Source organism: Strix aluco, chromosome 24, assembly GCF_031877795.1.
Source record: "Strix aluco isolate bStrAlu1 chromosome 24, bStrAlu1.hap1, whole genome shotgun sequence".
Taxonomy (NCBI): domain Eukaryota; kingdom Metazoa; phylum Chordata; class Aves; order Strigiformes; family Strigidae; genus Strix; species Strix aluco.
In genome coordinates, this window is record NC_133954.1 from 10202201 (window position 1) to 10221016 (window position 18816).

Sequence of the window (18816 nt, forward strand, 5' to 3'; positions counted from 1 at the left end):
CCTTTTCTGTTTGCTGCCTGAGCGCTCGGTGCCGGCTGCCGCAGAGGAGTGGTGCTGTGCCAGAGCCAGACCCAGCGTGGTCATTCCCGGGATGCGGCAGAGCCGATGGCGGCTGCTCCCGGGGCGCTTCAGCCGTCTGTCCCCAGCTGGGGCTGCCCTGCCTGCCCTGCCTGCCCTGCCCTCCCTGCCTGCCTGCCCTGCCTGCCCTGCCCGGGGAGGACGGCTGGCACTGGCTCAGCTGCTGACAGCCCTCGTCGACAGCAGGCAATTTTCAGTGTTGACAAGATGCTGGAGTCCAGGCTGAGTTTGCGGGGCTGTGAGATTTCAAAATTTCCCTTTTGTAGTGGGAGCCCGTTGGCCTGAGCCCGGCGGGATGTGCTGGCCCGATGTGGGCGCATCGTTCTGGAGCTGCGGTGGGAGGCCGGTGCCCGGGGTTCCCCCTGTGCCGGAATTCCCGTGTGCCAGCGCCACTGCGATCACTGACACCGGGATAACATCCCCGACCCTTTCCGGAGAGCGTCATCCCTGCAAGCACTGAGGCGACGCAGGGGAGCGGCTGGGATGGTGCCCGGCCCCCCCGCCGTGCCGCAGCGGCCCAGGCTGGTTTCCCATGTCCAGCGCCTGTTCTGGCAGCCTGGGCCGAGGCCCCAGCGCCGGGAGGGCTGGGGCAGAGGCTGGACGTGGCAGCCCCCGGAGATGGACACGCCGGGACACAGAGCTGCCTTGGTGCAGCCGTCGCCGGGGAGCGTCTGACGGCGGCCGAGCAAACCCAGTGCCCTGCGGGAGCAAAGGCCGCGCCGTGTGCCCGGAGCCCTGCAGTGTGTCCCGGCAGGGGCAGCGCGTGTGTCCCCACAGCTGGCAGGAGCTCTGCCCAAACTGGGGCTCACTGGTCAGACGGGGGTGCCCCCTCTGTGTGCGCAGCCAGAAAAGTCTCTGCGTAGGAATCGTCCGCTACCAGAGTCTGCCCTGGTCTTGTTTCGATGTCTGAGATCTGCCTCTTCCTCCTGCTTCACTCCACCCACATGACTCCTTCCCTCGCCCCTCCTGCTGCTCTCGTACCCCTGCCGCGTGCCGGGTTCCTGTGCTTTTGATCCCCAATAACGAGCCTTGAGCAGCCAGGCCCAGGACATCTGCACTTCTTGCTCTCCACGTGGGTGATGCGACCTCTCAGCGTTGTGTTCCGACTTGCATGTGCTGTATGTAACCTGGCTGTCCTTGAGTGAGTCTGTGTTCTTAATTAAATTTGCTCCCTTCTTAGGAAATGGCTGATGTGACATTAGATAAGCCTAAAACCAGCCTTTTTCTTTCCAAGGTGCTCCTGGCAGCGATTCACTGCTCGTTTTCAGCTTCCTACTTAGTTGCTTACTTAGTGAGGGGAGGAGGAAGAGTACGTTCCCCCTTCAGAATGGACATGGTGTAAAATTCCTTTTTCTGCACCCTCCCAGCCGGTTACGAAAGGTCACATCAAGCCGTTCCTGTGAGGTCCTTGTGGGACCGGCTCCCTGGGCCGGGCACTACGGCAGGGCCGCGGCAGCGTGGTGCTCAGACCCCGCCGGCGATCGCTTGGCTGCGGGATGGGGCCTGGGACTGCCACCCTGGGGGGAGCAGGTGCTCCCCGGCTGCTCCCTCTGTGGGGACGGTGGCAGTTTGTAGCTTGTGGTGATGAAAGCGCCTGTTGGCAGGTAGAATGGAGCCTTTTAGCTGTCCTCGGAAACTGGCTTCCTTATCTTTATTCAGTGCTTCGTAGCGTTTGATGATGTATGTAATCATGGGACTGGGACACCAGTGCCAGCCCAGAGACGCTGTGAGGCTGCTCTGGTGTGGAAGCCCTCGGTGCTGGGCAGGGATGGAGGAGACGTAATTGCTCTGCTCAGAGGGAGAGAGAGTGGCAGCCTCCAGCCATGACGTTCCATGAACGGGAACAGTCACGCCTCTTCCCAGTGCTCCAGGCGCAGCGTGAGAGCTGCAGGCGCCGCCGAGCGAAGCGAAGGGCCGGGGAGGTCTGTGTTCAGGCAGGAGCGTGGCAGAAACCCGGCCGGGTGCCTCCCTCGCCTGCTGCCTCTCTGCCTGCACTGCGCTGCCTGCGGCCAGGGACCACCCGCCCCGTCGCTGCAGCAGGGCCGACCCCTTCGCGGGGGGGTTTGGCCTTGGAAAGTTTAAAACCCGACCCCAAACCTCTCCGCGCTCCCAGGCACATCACAGGCAGGGTTCAGGCTCCAGCACCCAGAGGTGCTTTCAAGCCCGGCCACGCAGCCCCCCCGGGGGGCTGGCTGGAAGGTGGCGTGTCTGGGGGGGCCGGCACAGCCCCCTGCCTCCAGCCCGTGGCCACTCTGTGCCCATTGCCACGTCTGGCTACGGTGATTAGGGCCCGCTGGCCAGGGCGAGGCAGAACTCGAGGGGCTGGTGCTGAGATAAGGCGCTATCGGGCCGCGCACACTCGGATCCTGCTGTTCAGGGAAGGGAAAACGCCGAGAGGGTTTTTATTTAATGTGGCTGGTTAGGAGCAAGAGTTTGTTGCAGTTTGATTAATTCATATGTCGGGATAAACTTGCAGGCGGGTTACTTACATCTGTAACTCTGGGCTAAGGAAATCCTCCACGGTTATCTGCCTGGGGTTAAGGCCACAGCTGAGGTTTGGGTGACATCTCTGACCCGAGCTCTTGTGCGTTAGGGCAAGGAGGGAGGATGCAGGAGGAGGCTGGGCGCTTGGGGGGCTGACGCCAACCATGGAACAAGCCCCGGGTCGCTGCGGAGCCCTCCTCGGCTCTGACCCTTCCCGGGACGGGCTCCCCGTGCCTCGCAGCCCGAGCTGCGCATCCCCCATCGCGGCAGACTCCTGCGTTTGGACCCGTCCTGGCACCTCCGTGATCCCGCCCCGAGCTCTGGGATCAGAACGGACAATTCCTGGCAGGACTTGCTGGAGCAAGGAGCTGAGCAGGGCTTTGATTCATGATCTAATCCTGAGGAGAGCGATTACACAGTCCCTGTTCTCCTTCTGGCAGCCAAATGCAAGTGAGAAATGGGTTATGTTGCCAGATTGCAGCGGTTCCTCAAAGTGGAGGGCTGGAGCTGGCACCCGCAGCCCAGAAATGTCACCCTGATAATGGCCAGGGAGCTGCCGTGGGCAGGACGGTGGAGCAGGAACCTTCTGATTTCGGGCCAAGGTGGCTCCAGCTTGGCGTCCCGGGCCAGGTCAGGAGGGGACCCGTACCCCTGCCCGAGCTGCCTGCCCCTGCCAAGCTTGCAGTGTGGGACGGCATCGGGGGGGGCAGTCGGGGAACGTCTTGGGCCATTTACCAGGGAGATGGGGGGGCAGCAGTCAGAGCAAACTTCACCCCTAATTTCCTCTCCCATCTGCAGGGGCCTCACCAGGACTGGGACACTCCTCTGCTCCTCTGGGATCTTCTGAGGCATCTCGTTTCACGATGAAAACACTTGATAAGGGGACATGAGCCTACCAGGGACCAAGCCGAGATCCCTGCCTGGCTCCGTGTCTCTCGCTGGAGAGCTGGGGCTCCCTGCCAGCCTGGGCCGTGTCCCCGTGCCTGGGCAGCGCAGGGGCCCTGTCAGGGACCCGTGAGCCATGCTGCTGCTCGGAGCTGTGTGGGCTTGTTCTCCCTGCCCAGCTCGGCGCTGGCCGCCCTTGGGCCCCGAGGTGGACAGGCCGGGCCTGTCCTGCGGCTGCCCTGCTCCGTGCTGTGCGGGGAGGGTGGGCAGCTGGGGCTGGGTTTCTCTCTTTGGGCTTCCCAGGCTGGGGACAGCCGGGCTGGACACGCCTGGAGCACGCGCCTGTCCCGGTGCGGTGGGAGCTCCCCCCACCCAGCGCCCTTTCCCCCTGAGGACGGATCTGTTGGCCTGTTTAATTTCGGCTTTTAATTTCGGAAGCCGTCAGCCGGTGCTGGCCGGTGCTGGGATCGATCCCCGCAGGCCCCGCCGCTGCCTCGGCTGCCAGATTCGCCTGTTCCGGCAGCTGCAGGATGAGACGCGGCGCTGCCAGTCCTGCGGATCAGGCTGAGGGTTTTCAGCTGGGAAGGACTGAAATCTCCACCTCTGCTGGAGGCTGTAGTCGGGACAGGATAAAAATAAAAGCAATCACTTCTTAAGCAGCAAGGTTTTTAAACCTGACATATTCTACATGAGTAAAAGCTGCAGCCTCGTGTCCTGTGAGAGGCTCCAGAGGAGAGGCAGAGGCTGCGGGGGCCCGAAGGATGGGCGGCTCTTTGCAGGCCTCCTCCTGCCCCCCGAGCTGGGACAGCGATCGCCCGGCTCCTGGGCGGGCTCCTGACTCTGTGCAGCCTGTGCGGTGCTCAAGGAGAGAGTTCCACAGGAGCAGGAAAGCCCAAGAGATGCAGCGTCAGAGACAGCTATGAGGGGAGCAGGATGCCCCCCTTTCTGGCACTGGATCTGGTGGGGCAGGGTCCGTCCGAAGGAAGCAGCTGGTTGGCAGAGTCAAGTCAAACCATGTCACATCTCACAGCACGAGAGTCCCACGCCAGGGCCAGCGCGAGCACCGCACCCACGGGCCCATCTGTCCTGGACTTTTGTCTCTGGCCACTGTGGACACCCAGTGCTCCGGCCGAGGGGGGTCAGTGCTGAACACCCGTCCCTCAGTTGTGGTTGTTCCCCCAGGACGGGGAGGACGGGGTCACTGCTCCCTGCTCACCAGCCCGTGCTGCGGGCAAGCGGCTCTCCCCGGGGAGACGCTGGTCAAAGGCCTTCCCGGGGAGGTGGTACCGGGCCCCCCCGTGAGCTGGAGAGCGGAGCTGGACAAGCGGGGTCGTGGGGGGGAGCAGCGCCTGCCTGCGCAGGGGGTCGGCACTGCGACATGCAGCCTCGCCGGGGCTGCTCCAGGAGCAACGTTTCACCAAATGCTTCTCCCTCCTCCCGCCGGACAGCGGGTTCGTGGGGCTGCAGCAGCCCCGGATCGCCCGGTGTGCCCCGGACGCGGCTGCGCTCCGTGTCGATCCTCTCCTTCATGTTTCCGGTATCATTGAGTAGAAACAATCTGTCCTTAGGGAAAAGAAATTAGCGCCGGCCTCGAACACTTTGTTTTGCGTAAACAGCCTCACCGGGGAGAACAGCCTCCTCCTTTAACCTGGCCAGACAAGAAGCTCTTGTCCCGGCCCTTGGCTCGCGCAGGGCTGACACGTTCGTATCCTCCTACTTGCGTGACCCCAATTTCAGGGTTTCAGACCGCGGTAAACCCGGAGGGGAACGGGGATGCACACCCCACCCCCCCCCCCCGCAGCCCGGGGAGCGGGACGGGGCTTCTCCCGGGCGCGCTGCCCCGCAGCCCCGAGTCAGAAGCTCCCAGGGAACGTCCGGACCAGGAGCTTCCCCGCGGCTCCGCTTGGGCTGCGTCACCTCGCCGGGGGCTTCGGCCACCGCGGCCCCGAGGCCCGAGGCCCCTCGGGGGCAGGGAGGGCTCGGAGCCCCCGGCCCCGGAGCTGCGGGTGGGAGCCGGGCGGCGACCCCCGCCCAGGGCCAGGGGGGAGGATGCCCGCCGCATCCCGGGGCCCGGTGGCGGGGCCGGTGGCGCAGCGCAGGCGGGGGGCGGCGGCCGCGCGGGGGCGGGCCCGGGCGGGGCGGGGGAGGTGCCGCCGGGCGGGGCCGGGGCCGGTGCCGGTGCCCGGGGCCGGGGCTCGGCGGTCGCTCCTGGCTGTGGGGCCGCGGCGGCACCGGGTGCGACGCTGCGCGGGAGCGGCCGCCCGGGCCGGGCTGAGCCGGTGCTGGCGGCTGAGCCCGGCGGAGCCATGTCCCAGCCCGAGGCGGAGCGGGCGGGCGGCGGCTCCGCGCCGGAGCCGGAGCCGGAGCCGGGGCCGGGGCTCCCCGGGCGGGCCCCGCACCGCAGCCGCGGCCGGCGGCCCTCGGGGCGCGACTCCCGCCGCGCCTCCTCCCGCTTCAACCGGCGGAGCTCGGCCGAGCTGGAGCTGCTGGGCTACCCGGCGCCGGGCGGGGGGCGCGGGGGGTCGCCGCCGCCGGTCGCCGCCGGTCGCCGGGAGCCGGAGGAGACGGAGAGCGAGGAGGTGGAGACGCGCGCGGTCGCCACCTCCCCCGACGGCCGGTTCCTCAAGTTCGACATCGAGATCGGCCGCGGCTCCTTCAAGACCGTCTACAAGGGGCTGGACACGGAGACCACGGTGGAGGTGGCCTGGTGCGAGCTCCAGGTACGGCCGCCCGCGCCTCTGCCCCTGCCCGCGCCCTGCCTGTCCCCACAGACCCCCGCCCCGGGGGAGGGGGCGTCGGCAGGGGCAGTTGGACCCTTCTCCGTCCAGTTTCCCTGGCGTGGGCAGCCGCCCCCCGGCCCTGAGCCCCTCTGCCCGCCACTGCCTGCCCGGGCTGCCGTGCGGGAGTCGCGGGGTATCTCCGCTGGGCCGGGGCCCGTCCCGGAGCGCGCAGGGACCCGAGATCCCCCGTTTCTGCCAGGCACGTCGGCGGGGCAGGGCAGGGCAGGGCAGGGTGCCTGCAGCCGGGCTGGGGCTCCCCTCGCCTCCCCGCACTGCGCCTGTCGCTGCCGGTGCCCTGGCACCGTGCGGGTCTCTCGGCCTGGGCCCAGGCTCCTGCTCAGCGCTGCAGCTCCCGGCCCTCCTGCCCGACACGTGCTGTTTTCCATCTGCCTTCCCGCTGCCCGCACCACGGAACGCACCGGGGTGCCCGCGCTCCCGGTGCCAGTCCCCGCTCCGGAGGTTCATGGGTGGACCCAGGCCTGGCTGCCGGTGCCGAGCGCCGTGCTGCTTTCTAACCCCCCCCCAGCTCGCAGCTTTCCCTCGGGAAGGGGAGCAAGGGCAGGGGTGCTCTCTCCTGTGCCGGCCTCCGTACGCCCGCCTGCACCGGTGCTGGAGCTGGAGCTGGCTCCAGGGTTTGCTCCGACAGCCCTCGGCGTGCGCGGGGGCACGTGCCAGCTGCGAGCCTGGGGCTGGGCGTCACTCAGGAGCAGGGTACGGCGCGACCTTGGGGCGCTCCGGCTGCTTGTCCTTGGCTGAAGCCGTGTCCGCGGGCACCTGCGTGTGGTTTCTGCGATGCTGCCAGGGGCTCTCTGCTGGGAGCATCTGGACCTGTGGTTTTCCAGGTCTCTGAGCAGTGTCCCCATCTCCCCTCTGCTGCCTCGCTCCTCTGTCCCCTTCGCTGCTCTGCGGCCTGGCAGCGGGATGCCAGCAGCGGGACGCTGGGGGCAGCGGTGGAAGTGTTGGCTCCATGACACCGTCTCCTGCTCGTTGCTTTTGACGGCCCCAATCCCGTCCGTGGAGGCGCGCAGGGAGAGCCCTGCCGTGGGGCTCCCTTCTCTCCTTGGAGCCCCTGGGGAGGGGCTTCCGTGAAGTCCAAAGTCTCCCAACAGGCTCCTGACCCTCGGGTGGCTGCTGTGGCTGGAAGGTCCAAGTCCTTGTTTACACAGAAAAACGTGTCTTGCGAGTTTGTTGTCTTGTTCCTAAAACCATGGTGTGGCTGTAGGTGGCTGCCCGGGCTGGGTCCTTGGGGTGGCTGCAGCCCGTCAGCACAAGAGATCCTGAGATAGCGGTGGGTGATTTCTGGAGGAGCTGACTGTGGCCTCTTAGCGAGGAAGGTGAGGTCTGGGCCTCCGCCTGCCTTCGTGGGTTGCACAATTGCTTCAGCTGGCTGCCGAGAGCTGGCTCAGCGCTCTCTCCCTCCCTCCTGCAGCCCCATGGCTCCATCCAAACACTCCTGAGCTCTCCTGGAGTCCCGCATGCCTTCGGGAAGTGCCAGCCTGCGCTGGCAGGGGAGGGCTCTCCTTGGCCAGCCCGGGTCCGTGAGTCAGCCATGCCCGGTGCTTCCCGCCCGGCTGGCTCCGCATCCCTCCCTGCGGGTCCCAGCCCCTCCTTGCCGACGTGCCCCAGTTGCCCTGCGCTGGCACCCGGCACGCGTAGTGGGGCTGGCAGCACGGCTCGCTGCCTGCCCTCCTGCCCATCCCCGTAACCGGGCTGCGCTGCCCTGCGGGGCCCCTGTCCCCTCCCCGGCGGTGTTGGAGCAGCTCCCGTGTGTCTGCTGGGGCTGGATGTGGCCCCCGGTGCCCATCCTACAGCCCGGGTCAGGGGCTCTGTTTGGCAAAGAGCTGGCCGCGGTCTGGCAGCGGTGCAGGCAGGGCGTGCCTGCGGCTGCGCGGGCAGCTCTGGTGTCTTGCGAGGTGGCTGCCAGGGGAACGAGGCTGCACCGTCCCAGGTGGAGGAAGGGGAGTTGGGAAGCAAAACCGCTCCTGCGCCCCGAGTCCCGCAGGCACCGGCTGGGCCCGCTGCCTGCCCGGCGAGCCTGCGGGCCAGTGCGGCTGGAGCTGCGGGAGCCGCTCGCTTGGCCCGTGGGAGTTGGCCCTCGAGGGCTGGCGGGCACGGGCAGCCCCGGCCCCGCTCCTGTCCCGCGCAGCCCTGGCAGCCCCCGTATCTCTCCCCCCCAGACCTCTCCCTCCCCCACCCAGTGTTCGGCTCCATCCGACTGCCCTTTATCCAGTGTCTCTTGTCCCAAAATCCACGTCCCATGAGGGGCTGAAAGCACAGAAGCAGACTTTTAAAAGTTTGTTTTTTTCAGCAATCATGCAAAGAATCAGACACTGTGACACAAATACGGGATTTGGAACCGCAAATAAAAATGGTTGTGGTTCTGCCCTTTTAAAAATAGCTTTGTCCCGTGTCTTTCACAGTTCTCCTTTTATTGCCTTTCAATTCTAAATGAATACCTAACCTCAGCCCTGACCTGTTCCGCTCCGGGAGCCTCGTCCAGCTGCTGTGATGGCTCCTGATCCCAAATCGCAGCTCTCTGTGCCCTCCCCCTCCCCGGTGCCTGGCGACCTGGAGGCTGTTTTTGCCTGTCCCCTGCCTTCCTGTGGGACCCCTCTGGGGACCTGCCCGTCCCCGTCCCCCAGTGCCGCTGCCCCCCAGTCCTGAACGCAGCGTCTGTCTTTGCCTCCTGCCTGCGTCCCGCAGCCCCTCCGTGACCTGTTTGTGCTTTCCAGCTTTAGCCTGGGGACTATTTCTGTTGATAGGTGCCGCGGGCAGCAGGGAAGGAGGAAGCAGGGAGGAAACCGGAGGCCCGGAGTGGGATGGAGCTGTAAATACCTGGCTGTGAGCGGTTTTCCTGTGGGTGTCCTGGGGTCCCTGCAGGCAGGAGCAGCCTGGGCAGGGGGTGCTGCTGTGCCTCCCCCAGCGCGTGTGCCGGGGTCGGGCAGGTACCCTCGGCCAGCTGCCCCGGGGGCTTTCTTCCCAAATTCCTGCATCTTCGCAAAATCCTGTCCGTGGCATGCCGGGCCCTCCTGCCTGCGCTGTGCCTGGGAGTCGTGCTGCGGCTGAGCCTGGCGAGGCCCTGGGGCAGCACCCGGGACCCAGCCCCACATGGGAGCTCTGTCTGTCCAGGACATGAACTGAGGAGATTTGGGGGGATTTGCTCAGCGGGGGTCCCGCGGGCTCAGGCGCTGGGTGGTCTCTGGTGCGTGAGTAGCCCCTTCCTGGGTGCGACTCTCGGCACACGGGGCTTCTGCAGGCCGCCGGGATCCCCCACCCGGGGCATCACAGAGGCAGGGCCCTGCGGGGGCTGCGGGAGCGGGAGAGCCCTGCAGGGCTGTGGACTCTGCGCCGAGCACCGACGCTTCCTTGCGCTGGGGAGAGCCTCCCGCCGCAGAGGTGAGAGCCATCCTTGGCCACCATGCCCGGCCCTGCCTCCTCCCGTGCTGGGCCTGGCTCCCATCGCTGGCCGTGCCGGGCTCGCCGGCAGCCAGCTCCCGGCTCGTGGGATGGGGCTGGATCTCTGCCAGCCAGCTCCTCACCCGGCATCGTGCCGCCAGCCCCAGCGTCCTCCTCTGCCCTGCGCGAGGTGCTGCTGGGGAAGGACACGGTGTCCCTGCGTGTTGCGCGGGGCGGCAGGGCTCTGCTGCCTGCCCTGCCCGCCCTGCCCTCCCCGGTGCCCCGTCCCTGGGTGAGCAGCTCCTCTGGTCAGGCTGGGGCCGGACTGGGCTCCGCTCCCCACTACCAGCGCTCGGTGGGGCGAGTGCTGGGGCGTTCGGCCACGGGACCGGCTGCTGCTTCAGTCCTGTGCGAGGAGCTGCCGGGCGAGCCCAGCCCAGCTTGTCTCCCCCAGGCCTTGCTCCAGGGAGAGGTGGCCTCATGCCAGGGGTTCTGCCTGGGGTTGGGGGTGGCACAGTTGGGGTAGCGCTGGCACAACTGCCTCAAGCTGTGTCCCCTCCCGCTGAACTGGGAGAGCCGTGGCCACTCGTGACTCCCTCCCTGCCCCTGTTCATAGCCTGTGTCAGCTTCCCCCATGCCCTTGCAGGTTTGCAGGGTGCAATGAAGCCTCTGGTCTCCTTGGTGGGGAGTGGGGGGCCAGGGGGCCTGCGGGCGGCCGTGGTGCTGGGCAGGGCAGCTGCTGTGCCGCTCAGGGGCTTCGGTTGCTGTTTTCCTCCCCGGTATGAAAGGTCCCATTCATCCCGCTGCAGCAGGGCTCAGGTTCTCATCTGGGCTGAGCCGGGTCCCTGAGCGTGTGTTAAAAGCAGAGGGGATTATGGAGCGGCTCCAGCCTGGCCGTGGGGCCGGCTGTGATGCAATGAAAATATTACGAAAGCTGCCCGGGCTGATGGCTGGCGGCCGCCGGCCAAGGAGCCGAGCTCGGCTCTGGCAGTGGGAGCGCGGTGGCCGCCTGTGGCAGCTCCAGTTTCCTCAGCCCGCGAGCGTGGGCTGGACGGGGGTCCAGGCTGGGGGCCCCCAGGCTCTGCGGCGGCTGGGCCCTTCGGGATCCCAGGCCGTGGTGGAGTCGTCGCTGCTCCTCTCCTGCTCCTGCCCAGGGCAGGACCTGGCCGGCTCCCCCCTCGGTGCGCTCCGCGGCTCTGTCCCTCCAGGACGAGGGGTCCGCGTCCTCCCCGCTGGCCCCAGCCCCAGCTCCGCTCAGTGCCCGTGTCAGCGCTCGGCTTCGATTTCCACTTTAATTAACTTGAGCAGGAGGAACATGGAAAAACCTGGGCTGGAGCCTCCCCTGACCGCTTTCCCCAACAAAGGCCTCATTGAGGCTGGCCCGGCACCCTGCCACGCTGGTGCCTGGCTCTGGGAGCTGCTGGTGCCCCGGCGGGGGCCAGGGCTGTCCTGGGGGGCAGAAGGGCCGCAGCCGGCGGGTCTGCATGGGGCACGCTGACGGGCAGCGGCCGCTGCAGTCACTGTGCGTCCCCTTGGTGGGGTGACCGCAGGCTGGGTCTCCCCATCCTGCGGTGGGGTGCTGGGCACCGGCTGGGGGCTCAGAGCAATGAGAGTGGGGACAGGCAGCCCCGGCACGGGGCAGCTTTTGTGGCAGGGAAGCCCACGGGCTTCTCGACGCACCGTCTGTCATGGGAGACCTTGGTCACCCCTCCCCAAACCAGGGGAGAGCGGTGCCATGCAGAGCAGTGCCGCGGAGGGCTGGGGTGTGGGGACCGGCTGGGTGGGCTGGGACTGTGGTCAGGGATGGCCCCAGCCCTGCATGAGCCCCTGCGCTGGGGGACAGCAGGTCTGACCCCAGCCCTGCACTGGGGCCGCAGCAGCCCACGCTGCCCCGTACGTAGGGACGAGGACGTGAGGGTCTCTTGTAAGCCAGGGCATCCCCCTGCGCTCGCGGGGCACCCCGCGTGCCCCCCTCACCTCCCCACCGGCTCCTGCAGATGCGGAAGCTGTCGAAGACGGAGCGGCAGCGGTTCAGCGAGGAGGTGGAGATGCTGAAGGGGCTGCAGCATCCCAACATCGTCCGCTTCTATGACTCCTGGAAGTCGTCCGTCAAAGGCCAGATCTGCATCGTGCTGGTCACTGAGCTCATGACGTCCGGCACCCTGAAAACGTGAGCAGGGACCACCAGGTCGGGGAGGGGAGGGGAGGGACGGGTCTGCACCCCATTGCTGGGCACCTGATGTGGGTGTTTGGGTGGGGACGACAGGCCGTGGTGGGCTCAGGTGGGATCTGGGCAGATGACGGGGCAGGGCTGGGAGCTGGACACAGAAATCGGGGGTTGCTGCTGGATGTTTGGAGACCCGGGAGCTTCCCTGGCACTGTCCTGCGTGGGGACAGTGTGGCCTGGGAACCCCGGAGCTGTGAAGGGCGGCAGCACTGGCCACTTGCCCCGGCTGGCTCCCGGCTCCTCCTGGGCTGTGTTTTCTGTGCTGCCTCTGCAGGGCCCAGCTGGGGAGGGGACCGCGAGCCCCCGGCTCCAGGGTGCTCTTTGCCACTCGCCCTGTGCGGGCTCCTGCATCCAGGCAGGCTCAGTGCGGCGGCGGGAGGGGGGTGGGATGGGGCTGGGGTGGGGGCTGAGTCCCGTGGGTCCCCGGCAGCTATCTGAAGCGGTTCAAGGAGATGAAGCTGAAGGTGCTGCAGCGCTGGAGCCGGCAGATCCTCAAGGGGCTGCATTTCCTGCACACCCGCTCGCCCCCCATCATCCACCGTGACCTCAAGTGCGACAACATCTTCATCACGGGCCCCACTGGCTCGGTCAAGATCGGGGACCTGGGCCTGGCCACGCTCAAGCGAGCCTCCTTCGCCAAGAGCGTCATAGGTGGGTCCCGAGGCGGCGCCGGGCTTGCGGCCACCCCGCGGCTGCATTGGTGCCCTGGGGGTGCTGAGCGCTGCTGCCGCCTCCAGGCACCCCCGAGTTCATGGCGCCGGAGATGTACGAGGAGAAGTACGACGAGGCGGTGGACGTCTACGCCTTCGGGATGTGCATGCTGGAGATGGCCACCTCAGAGTACCCCTACTCCGAGTGCCAGAACGCTGCCCAGATCTACCGCAAAGTCACCTCGGTGAGCGGCCCCGGCCCCTGGCGATGCTGCTGGCGGGTGCCGCGGGCACAGGAGCCGGGCTGAGGGGGCTGGGGGGGCGCGGTCAGATGGAGCCTCACTGCTCCCTGAAGTGTGTCACCATGTAGGTTGTGCAAACAGCTACAAATAATCTGGGCGGTGGGAGGGCGCCGTGCCGGGGCACAGGGCTGTGGGGGGTGCAGGGGCTGCAGCTCAGCCAAACCCCACGTTCCTCTCCCCGAGCCAGGCGCTGCCAGTGTGTTAATGGGGTGGAACGGGAGCGGGTCTGCTCGGCCACCCCCTGCCTGGGGCACAATGGCTGCCCCAGCCAGTCCTGACCAGCTCCTGCCTGCTCCTGCCTGCTGGGGTGGAAATGCGGAGCCCCGGGGTGTCCTGGCCCCGGCTGCCCGTGCAGCCATGTGTGGCCGCAGGAGCCGTTGCCGGGCTGGTGGAGGCCCAGGCGGGGAGCCCAGTCCCCACGTGTCCCCCGCTGCCGGTGGGGCTGTGCCTGGGGCGCTGGGGGCTGTGGGGCCGCAGCTGCCGGCAGCGCCGTGCCCCTGCAGAGCCTGGGCTCAGCCCTGGGCCCTGGAAACCCGGTGCTGTGGCAGGGTCTGGCGCAGGAGGTGCTGACACCCGTTGCTCCCAGGGCCTGAAGCCCAGCAGCTTCTACAAGGTGAAGGTGCCGGAGCTGAAGGAGATCATCGAGGGCTGCATCCGCATGGACAAGAATGAGAGGTGGGGGGCAGTGGGGGCCTGGGTGGCAGAGCCCCCCAGCCCCTGGCCCTGCGCTGAGCTGCGCTCCCCGCAGGTACACCATCCAGGACCTGCTGGAGCACTCCTTCTTCCAGGAGGACACGGGGGTGCACGTGGAGCTGGCAGAGGAGGACGATGGCGTCAAGTCTGGGCTCAAGCTCTGGCTGCGCATGGACGACACGAAGAAGCTGCACGGCAAGTACAAGGACAACAACGCCATCGAGTTCCTCTTCGAGCTCTACAAGGACGTGGCGGAGGAGGTGGCCCAGGAGATGGTGGGTGCAGGGACGGAGGGACCCTGGGCACCACGGGGTTCCTGCGATCTGACGTGACGAGCCCCCTCCTGCGCAGGTGGTCCTGGGCTTTGTCTGCGAGGCCGACTACAAGCTGGTGGCCAAGGCGGTGCGGGACCGCGTGGTCGCCATCAAGCGCAAGCGGGAGAAGCTGAAGCGCGCCCAGGACGTGCTGTCGCCTGCAGAGCCGGAGCGGCCGCCGGGCGTCCTGCGGCTGATGGAGGAGCTCAAGGCCCCGCTGCCGCCTGGCGCCGCCGCGCCTGCCCCCGCCACCCCTGGCTCTGGGGACTCCGTCTTCAGCAGCACCTTCCCCCCGGAGCCCGAGGAGCCCGAGGCCGACCAGCACCAGCACTTCGCCTACCGGCACACCAGCTACTCCTCGGCCACCTGTGCGTGGGCACCAGGCAGGGGACAGCAGGGGGGACAGTGGGGTGACCTGGGGTGGGAGCCGGGTGTCGGGGGGTCCGGGGGGGGTCCCTCCCCCCCTTCCACCCTGCCCTTCACCCAGCCCCACAGCCGTTTCCCAGGGGTGCAGGCCAGGGAGGGGGCTCGCTCTGGCCCTGCTCACGCAAGCGCTCCTCTGCAGCTGACTGTGAGACAGACGGCTACCTGAGCTCCTCCGGCTTCCTGGACTCCCCAGACCTGGCCCATCGCAGCTTCTCAGCAGGGGACGCCGCCAGCCCACCGCCTGCCCGCCCCATGCGCTGCTTCCCCACGGTGAGTGAGGCCCTCTGGGGCTGGGGCTCCGGGCGGCCGCGGCGCCAGCTCATGCCGTCCTCTCCCCGCAGAGCATCGCGGTGCAGCTGCCCACGGAGCTCCTGCCCCCTGCCAGCGGCTTCTCCTCCCCCGTGGACAGGTGAGGCCACGGGGGCCGGGCAGGGGCTGGACAGGGAGTGTGGGAACGGCCGTGCTGATGCTCTGGCTCCCCACAGCTACGCCTCAGACGTGGCGTCCGGCATGAGCGATGGCTGCGAGGGGCTCTCGGCCGGCGAGCGCAGCACCAAGCTGCCGCCCAAGCGAGCCTCGGGGAAGCTGCTGCGGCGCCGAGCCCGGTCCAGGCTGCGCATCACCAACGTGGGTGTCGTGGGTGCCAGGCGGGTGGGCGCTCCCTGGGTGGGAGCTCCCCGGGCTGAGCCCACCCTGTCGCCCACAGATCTCCGACAAGAATGACCGAGTGGTGGAGTGCCAGCTGCAGACCTACAACAACAAGATGGTGACCTTCAAGTTCGACCTGGATGGGGACAACCCCGAGGAAATCGCAGCTGTCATGGTGAGCGCGGGCAGGGGCGAGGGCGGGGGCTGCCTGGCCGCGCCAGGTGCTGACCGACCCCTCCACCCCCAGGTCCACAACGAGTTCATCCTCAAGTCGGAGCGGGACGGCTTCGTCCACCGCATCCGGGACATCATCCACCGCGTGGAGACCCTGCTCCGCAAGGACGGGCGCAGCGTCGCTGAGCTGCCCGAGAGCCCCGAGGCCGAGCGTGGCGTGGGCAGCCCCGTGAGTGCCCAGCCCGGCCCCGCCAGCGCTGGGGCAGCCGCTGAGCGCAGCTGGAGGTGCTGCCTGGCCCTGGGGAGCCCAGCGGGGAGGGGGCTGGGGTGCAGAGTCCTCGCCCGCTCCTGTGGTGGGTCGTGGTGATCCCCCGCCCGGTGCTCCCGTCCCTGCAGGCAGTGGGGCTGGGATGGGGGCCAGTGGGGGCTTGGCCCAACCTGTCTGGGGCCTCTGCCCCCGCGCTGGGCTCAGCTGTGTCCCCCTCGGCAGGCGGACCTGCAGCTGCAGGAGCTGTCGCGCTCCATCTCCTCGTCCTCACTCAGCGGTACGTCCCTGCCCCTCTGCGGGTCCTTCCTGTCCCCCCAGCCCTGAGCAGGGGTCCCGCGGGGTCTGTCCTGCCCCAGCTAAGTGCCCGCTGTCACCCCTGTGCCACAGACCTGGGCTGCACCAGTCCCAGCCTCTCGGTCCAGTCCCCCGTCCTGCCATCGCTGAGCAGCTCCCCGTCAGAGAACGACCTCGCCAGCCCCATGGAGCCGCCGGCAGCCCCGGCCGGTGAGCTGCGGCCGACACTGCTGGGCTCCCCCGCAGGTACTGGCCCTGGCAAGTCCATCCCGCTGGGGCTGCGACTGCCTGGGGCAGGAGGAGGGGGCCCGTGGGGGCCAGGCACCACTCCTGATGCTCCGCTCTCCACAGGCTCTGCGCAGACCTGGCCCCTCGTCTCGATGGCTCCTTCCTGGCTGACGGCATCGCCAGGGTTCCCACAGACCCCCCCAGGCACCCCAGGGGGGCCTGTCCCACCGGCCCTGCCTCAAGCCCTCATGTTCCCCACGTCCCCTGTCCCCAGCGAGCCCAGCAGCCCCCTGAGCCCCCCTGTGACCAGCACGCCCTGGTCCCCCACCGCCCCCCTCCTGTCCCTGGCCAATGTCTTCTCCTTGGCAGTGATGAGCGTGGCCCACACACTGCTGCCTGCCGTCTCCTCCATCGCCAGCTCGGGGGGGCACCTCTACCCCCCGCTGCTGCCACGGCCCCAGAGCCTTGTCCTGGGGCCCCCACGCTTTGTCTACCCCGACCCCACCAGCATGGCCAAGCCAGCCCCGGCCTGCGGTGGGACCCTGGAGTCAGCAGGGGGTGATGGCCCCATTGCCGGGGGGACCATCCCATTCCCTCCGCTGGCACCACCAGCCCCACCATGCCCCGCAGGCAGTGAGGCCATGGGGAGTCCCCTGCCACCGTTGAGCACGTCCACACCGGGGAGCCCGGAGGGCAGCATGGTGAGTGTGGGGGTCGTGGGGGCTCCCTGTGGCCACTCGAGGTGGGGCTCAGCACCGGGGGGGGGCGGGTTGTCGCTGTGGATGATGGCCTGAGATGGGACAGGGAGCTCCCCAGGGTGCGGGGAGGAGAGTGAACCGTGGGTCCTGGGGCGTGGGAGCAGCAGTGGGGGGGGGACAGGAGACGTGGGGGGACGCGGGGGGGTGGCTGACGGCTCTCGGTTGCCTGCAGGTGCTGCCCAGCTCCCCCAGGCCCAGCCACCCGCTCATCATCTCGGAGTCACCAGCCCCCGGCACGCCCAAGGCCCGGCTTTCGCCCATCAACGAAGGTGGGGTGGGGAGGGGCCGAGGCTGCGCCGCATGGCCGTGCCTGTGCCGAGGGGTCCCCGCGAGCCCCTGTGCCCTGAACCCCACCAACTGGCCCCTGTCCCCAGCAGAAGCCAAGCCCCAGATCCTGGGCCGGTTCCAGGTGACGCCGACCAAGGACCCGGCTGCGACCCCGCCAGGGCCGGGCAGCAGCGAGGGCGAGCAGCAGGATGCAGAGCCGGTGGCGAGCGGCTCCCCCCTGCCCGCGGCTCCCGACACGGGGCGCAGCTCAAGCAGCGACTCGGGCTCGGTGCTGGAGACGGCAGAGCCGGACCCCGAGGCTGATGAGGCGCTGGTCAAGGAGGGCACGGCGGCAGCGGAGAGCGACCGGGAGGGCCCCGGGGAGGAGGGCGCGGAGAGCGTCCCACAGGCGGTGCTGAGCCAGGTCTGGCTGAGCTACTCCCGCAGCCTGTCCTACCTGAGCAGCGACGACACCGAGAGCGAGGACGAGGAGATCTGGGAGGAGCTGCAGAACCTGCGCCAGAAGTGAGCGGCCCCGCGGTGCGAGGGGGAGCGGGGCGGGGGGCTCCCCGCGGGCTGGGGGACGATGCCCCCTCCCTGGTGGCACGTGGCGCGGCTGCCAGCCCCCGTCTCCTCCCCAGGCACCTGGCCGAGGTGCAGCTGCTGCAGAGCGCCCAGAAGAAGGAGATCGAGGAGCTGTACCTGCGCATGGGGAAACAGCCACCGCTGGGCATCGTCTCCCCCGCCGCCATGCTCTCCAGCCGCCAGCGACGCCTCTCCAAGGGCAGCTTCAACCCCTCCCGCCGCAACAGCCTCCAGCGTCTGGAGCTGGCGCAGCCCCCAGGTGCCGGCCCCCACCGCCCCAGCTTCCCCCGGGCGCCCCTGCGGGCTGCAGCGCCCGGGGCTGGGGGGGGTGTCGGGTCTGTGCCCCCGCTCAGGGCCGGTCTGTCCCAGCAGGCATCATGCGCCGCAACTCACTGAGCGGCAGCAGCACGGGCTCGCAGGAGCAGCGGCTGGGCAAGGGGGTGACCTTCGCCGATGACTTCGGCCGGATGGTAAGGGGGGCGGGGGGGGGCTGGTCCCGCTGCCGGTGGCCCCACGCTGTGCCCAGTGGACCGCCACTCACCGCTGCTTCTCTCCTCAGTAGCCAGCTGGCCAGGAGTGACTCCATGAACTACCTCAACCAAGTGCCTGCTGCCCCGGGGGCGGGCGAGAGCCCCTGCACCTCCTGGGAGGGCAGCGCCGGCCCTGGGGGCAGCCAGTGCCCTCCGGCCCCCGCCTCGGCCCCTGCGCCCGTTGGCCACGCGCCCACAGCTGGGTCCCTGCTGCCTCTGTATCAGAGCGAGGGCAGGCCCGTCCCCTGCTTGGCCTCCCATCTCCCCCCTCCCTGTGCCCCTCCGGCCCCCTCCCGCCATTCCCAGCCCGTTCACTCAAGCCCCGGCCCCGCTGCGGGACCCGTGCAAGGCGCCACCGTCCTTCAGGGCTTCGCTCCGAGCTGAACCCCTGCAGGCAGAACTGGGCCCCGCCGGCGCCCTGGCCCAAGAAGAACAGCCTGCCCCCCCACCCCCGTCCCCACTGTCCTCCAGCCCCGCTCCCGGCGTGGGACGACGCGCGGGGCCTGAGCCCACGCCCTGGGGCTGCCCCACTCACAGCACCCCCGTCACTCCCTGCTCATCCCGCGCAGCCGAGAACGAGCTGGTCAGGAGCGGGAAGCAGCTTCCCTCGGCCCCGTAAGGCGACGGAGCTGGTGCACCAGGAACGCGGCGGGTGCGCTCTGTTACAGACCGATGTCTGGAAAGTGTTTTCATAAATATGAATTAAATACAAATGGGATCTGCCTGTGTCTGGTCTGGTGGGAATTGTGGGCAGGGTGTTGGCTTGTCGTAAGAGCACAAAGCAAGTGAGATGATAAAGAGCAGAACAGAAAATTGCCCCATCCCAGCA

At 68.4% G+C, this 18816-nt stretch overlaps 1 protein-coding gene and 1 long non-coding RNA gene across 3 annotated transcripts; both read left to right on the top strand.

Moving 5' to 3' along the window:
• Window positions 1-2360: 2360 nt before the first annotated feature.
• LOC141934197 (uncharacterized) lies at window positions 2361-4103 on the top strand. Its single transcript, XR_012626290.1, has 2 exons — window positions 2361-3192; window positions 3361-4103. It is a non-coding gene; the product is annotated as an uncharacterized LOC141934197 (long non-coding RNA).
• A 1538-nt stretch (window positions 4104-5641) lies between these two features.
• Window positions 5642-18705, top strand: WNK4 (WNK lysine deficient protein kinase 4). 2 transcript variants are annotated; one of them, XM_074849770.1, is made up of 20 exons: window positions 5642-6167; window positions 11621-11793; window positions 12281-12501; window positions 12588-12745; window positions 13389-13477; window positions 13551-13770; window positions 13847-14177; window positions 14375-14505; window positions 14577-14644; window positions 14721-14862; window positions 14942-15058; window positions 15131-15286; window positions 15548-15602; window positions 15713-15865; window positions 15971-16548; window positions 16778-16874; window positions 16983-17397; window positions 17514-17716; window positions 17830-17927; window positions 18017-18705. In XM_074849770.1, the coding sequence occupies exons 1-20, from the start codon at window positions 5754-5756 to the stop codon at window positions 18017-18019; spliced, it is 3822 nt and encodes a 1273-aa protein (XP_074705871.1). In that variant the 5' UTR covers window positions 5642-5753; the 3' UTR covers window positions 18020-18705. The 2 variants fall into 2 exon arrangements, with proteins under 2 accessions (XP_074705871.1, XP_074705870.1); XM_074849769.1 differs by having other exon boundaries at window positions 18020-18705.
• Window positions 18706-18816: the final 111 nt, after the last annotated feature.

Coding starts and splice junctions, on each gene's coding strand:
- WNK4 (XM_074849769.1), top strand. CDS start 5,754: ATGTCCCAGCCCGAGGCGGAGCGGGCGGGCGGCGGCTCCGCGCCGGAG. Junction 13,478..13,550: donor CGCATGGACAAGAATGAGAG/GTGGGGGGCAGT, acceptor CGCTCCCCGCAG/GTACACCATCCAGGACCTGC. Junction 17,717..17,829: donor GGAGCTGGCGCAGCCCCCAG/GTGCCGGCCCCC, acceptor CTGTCCCAGCAG/GCATCATGCGCCGCAACTCA.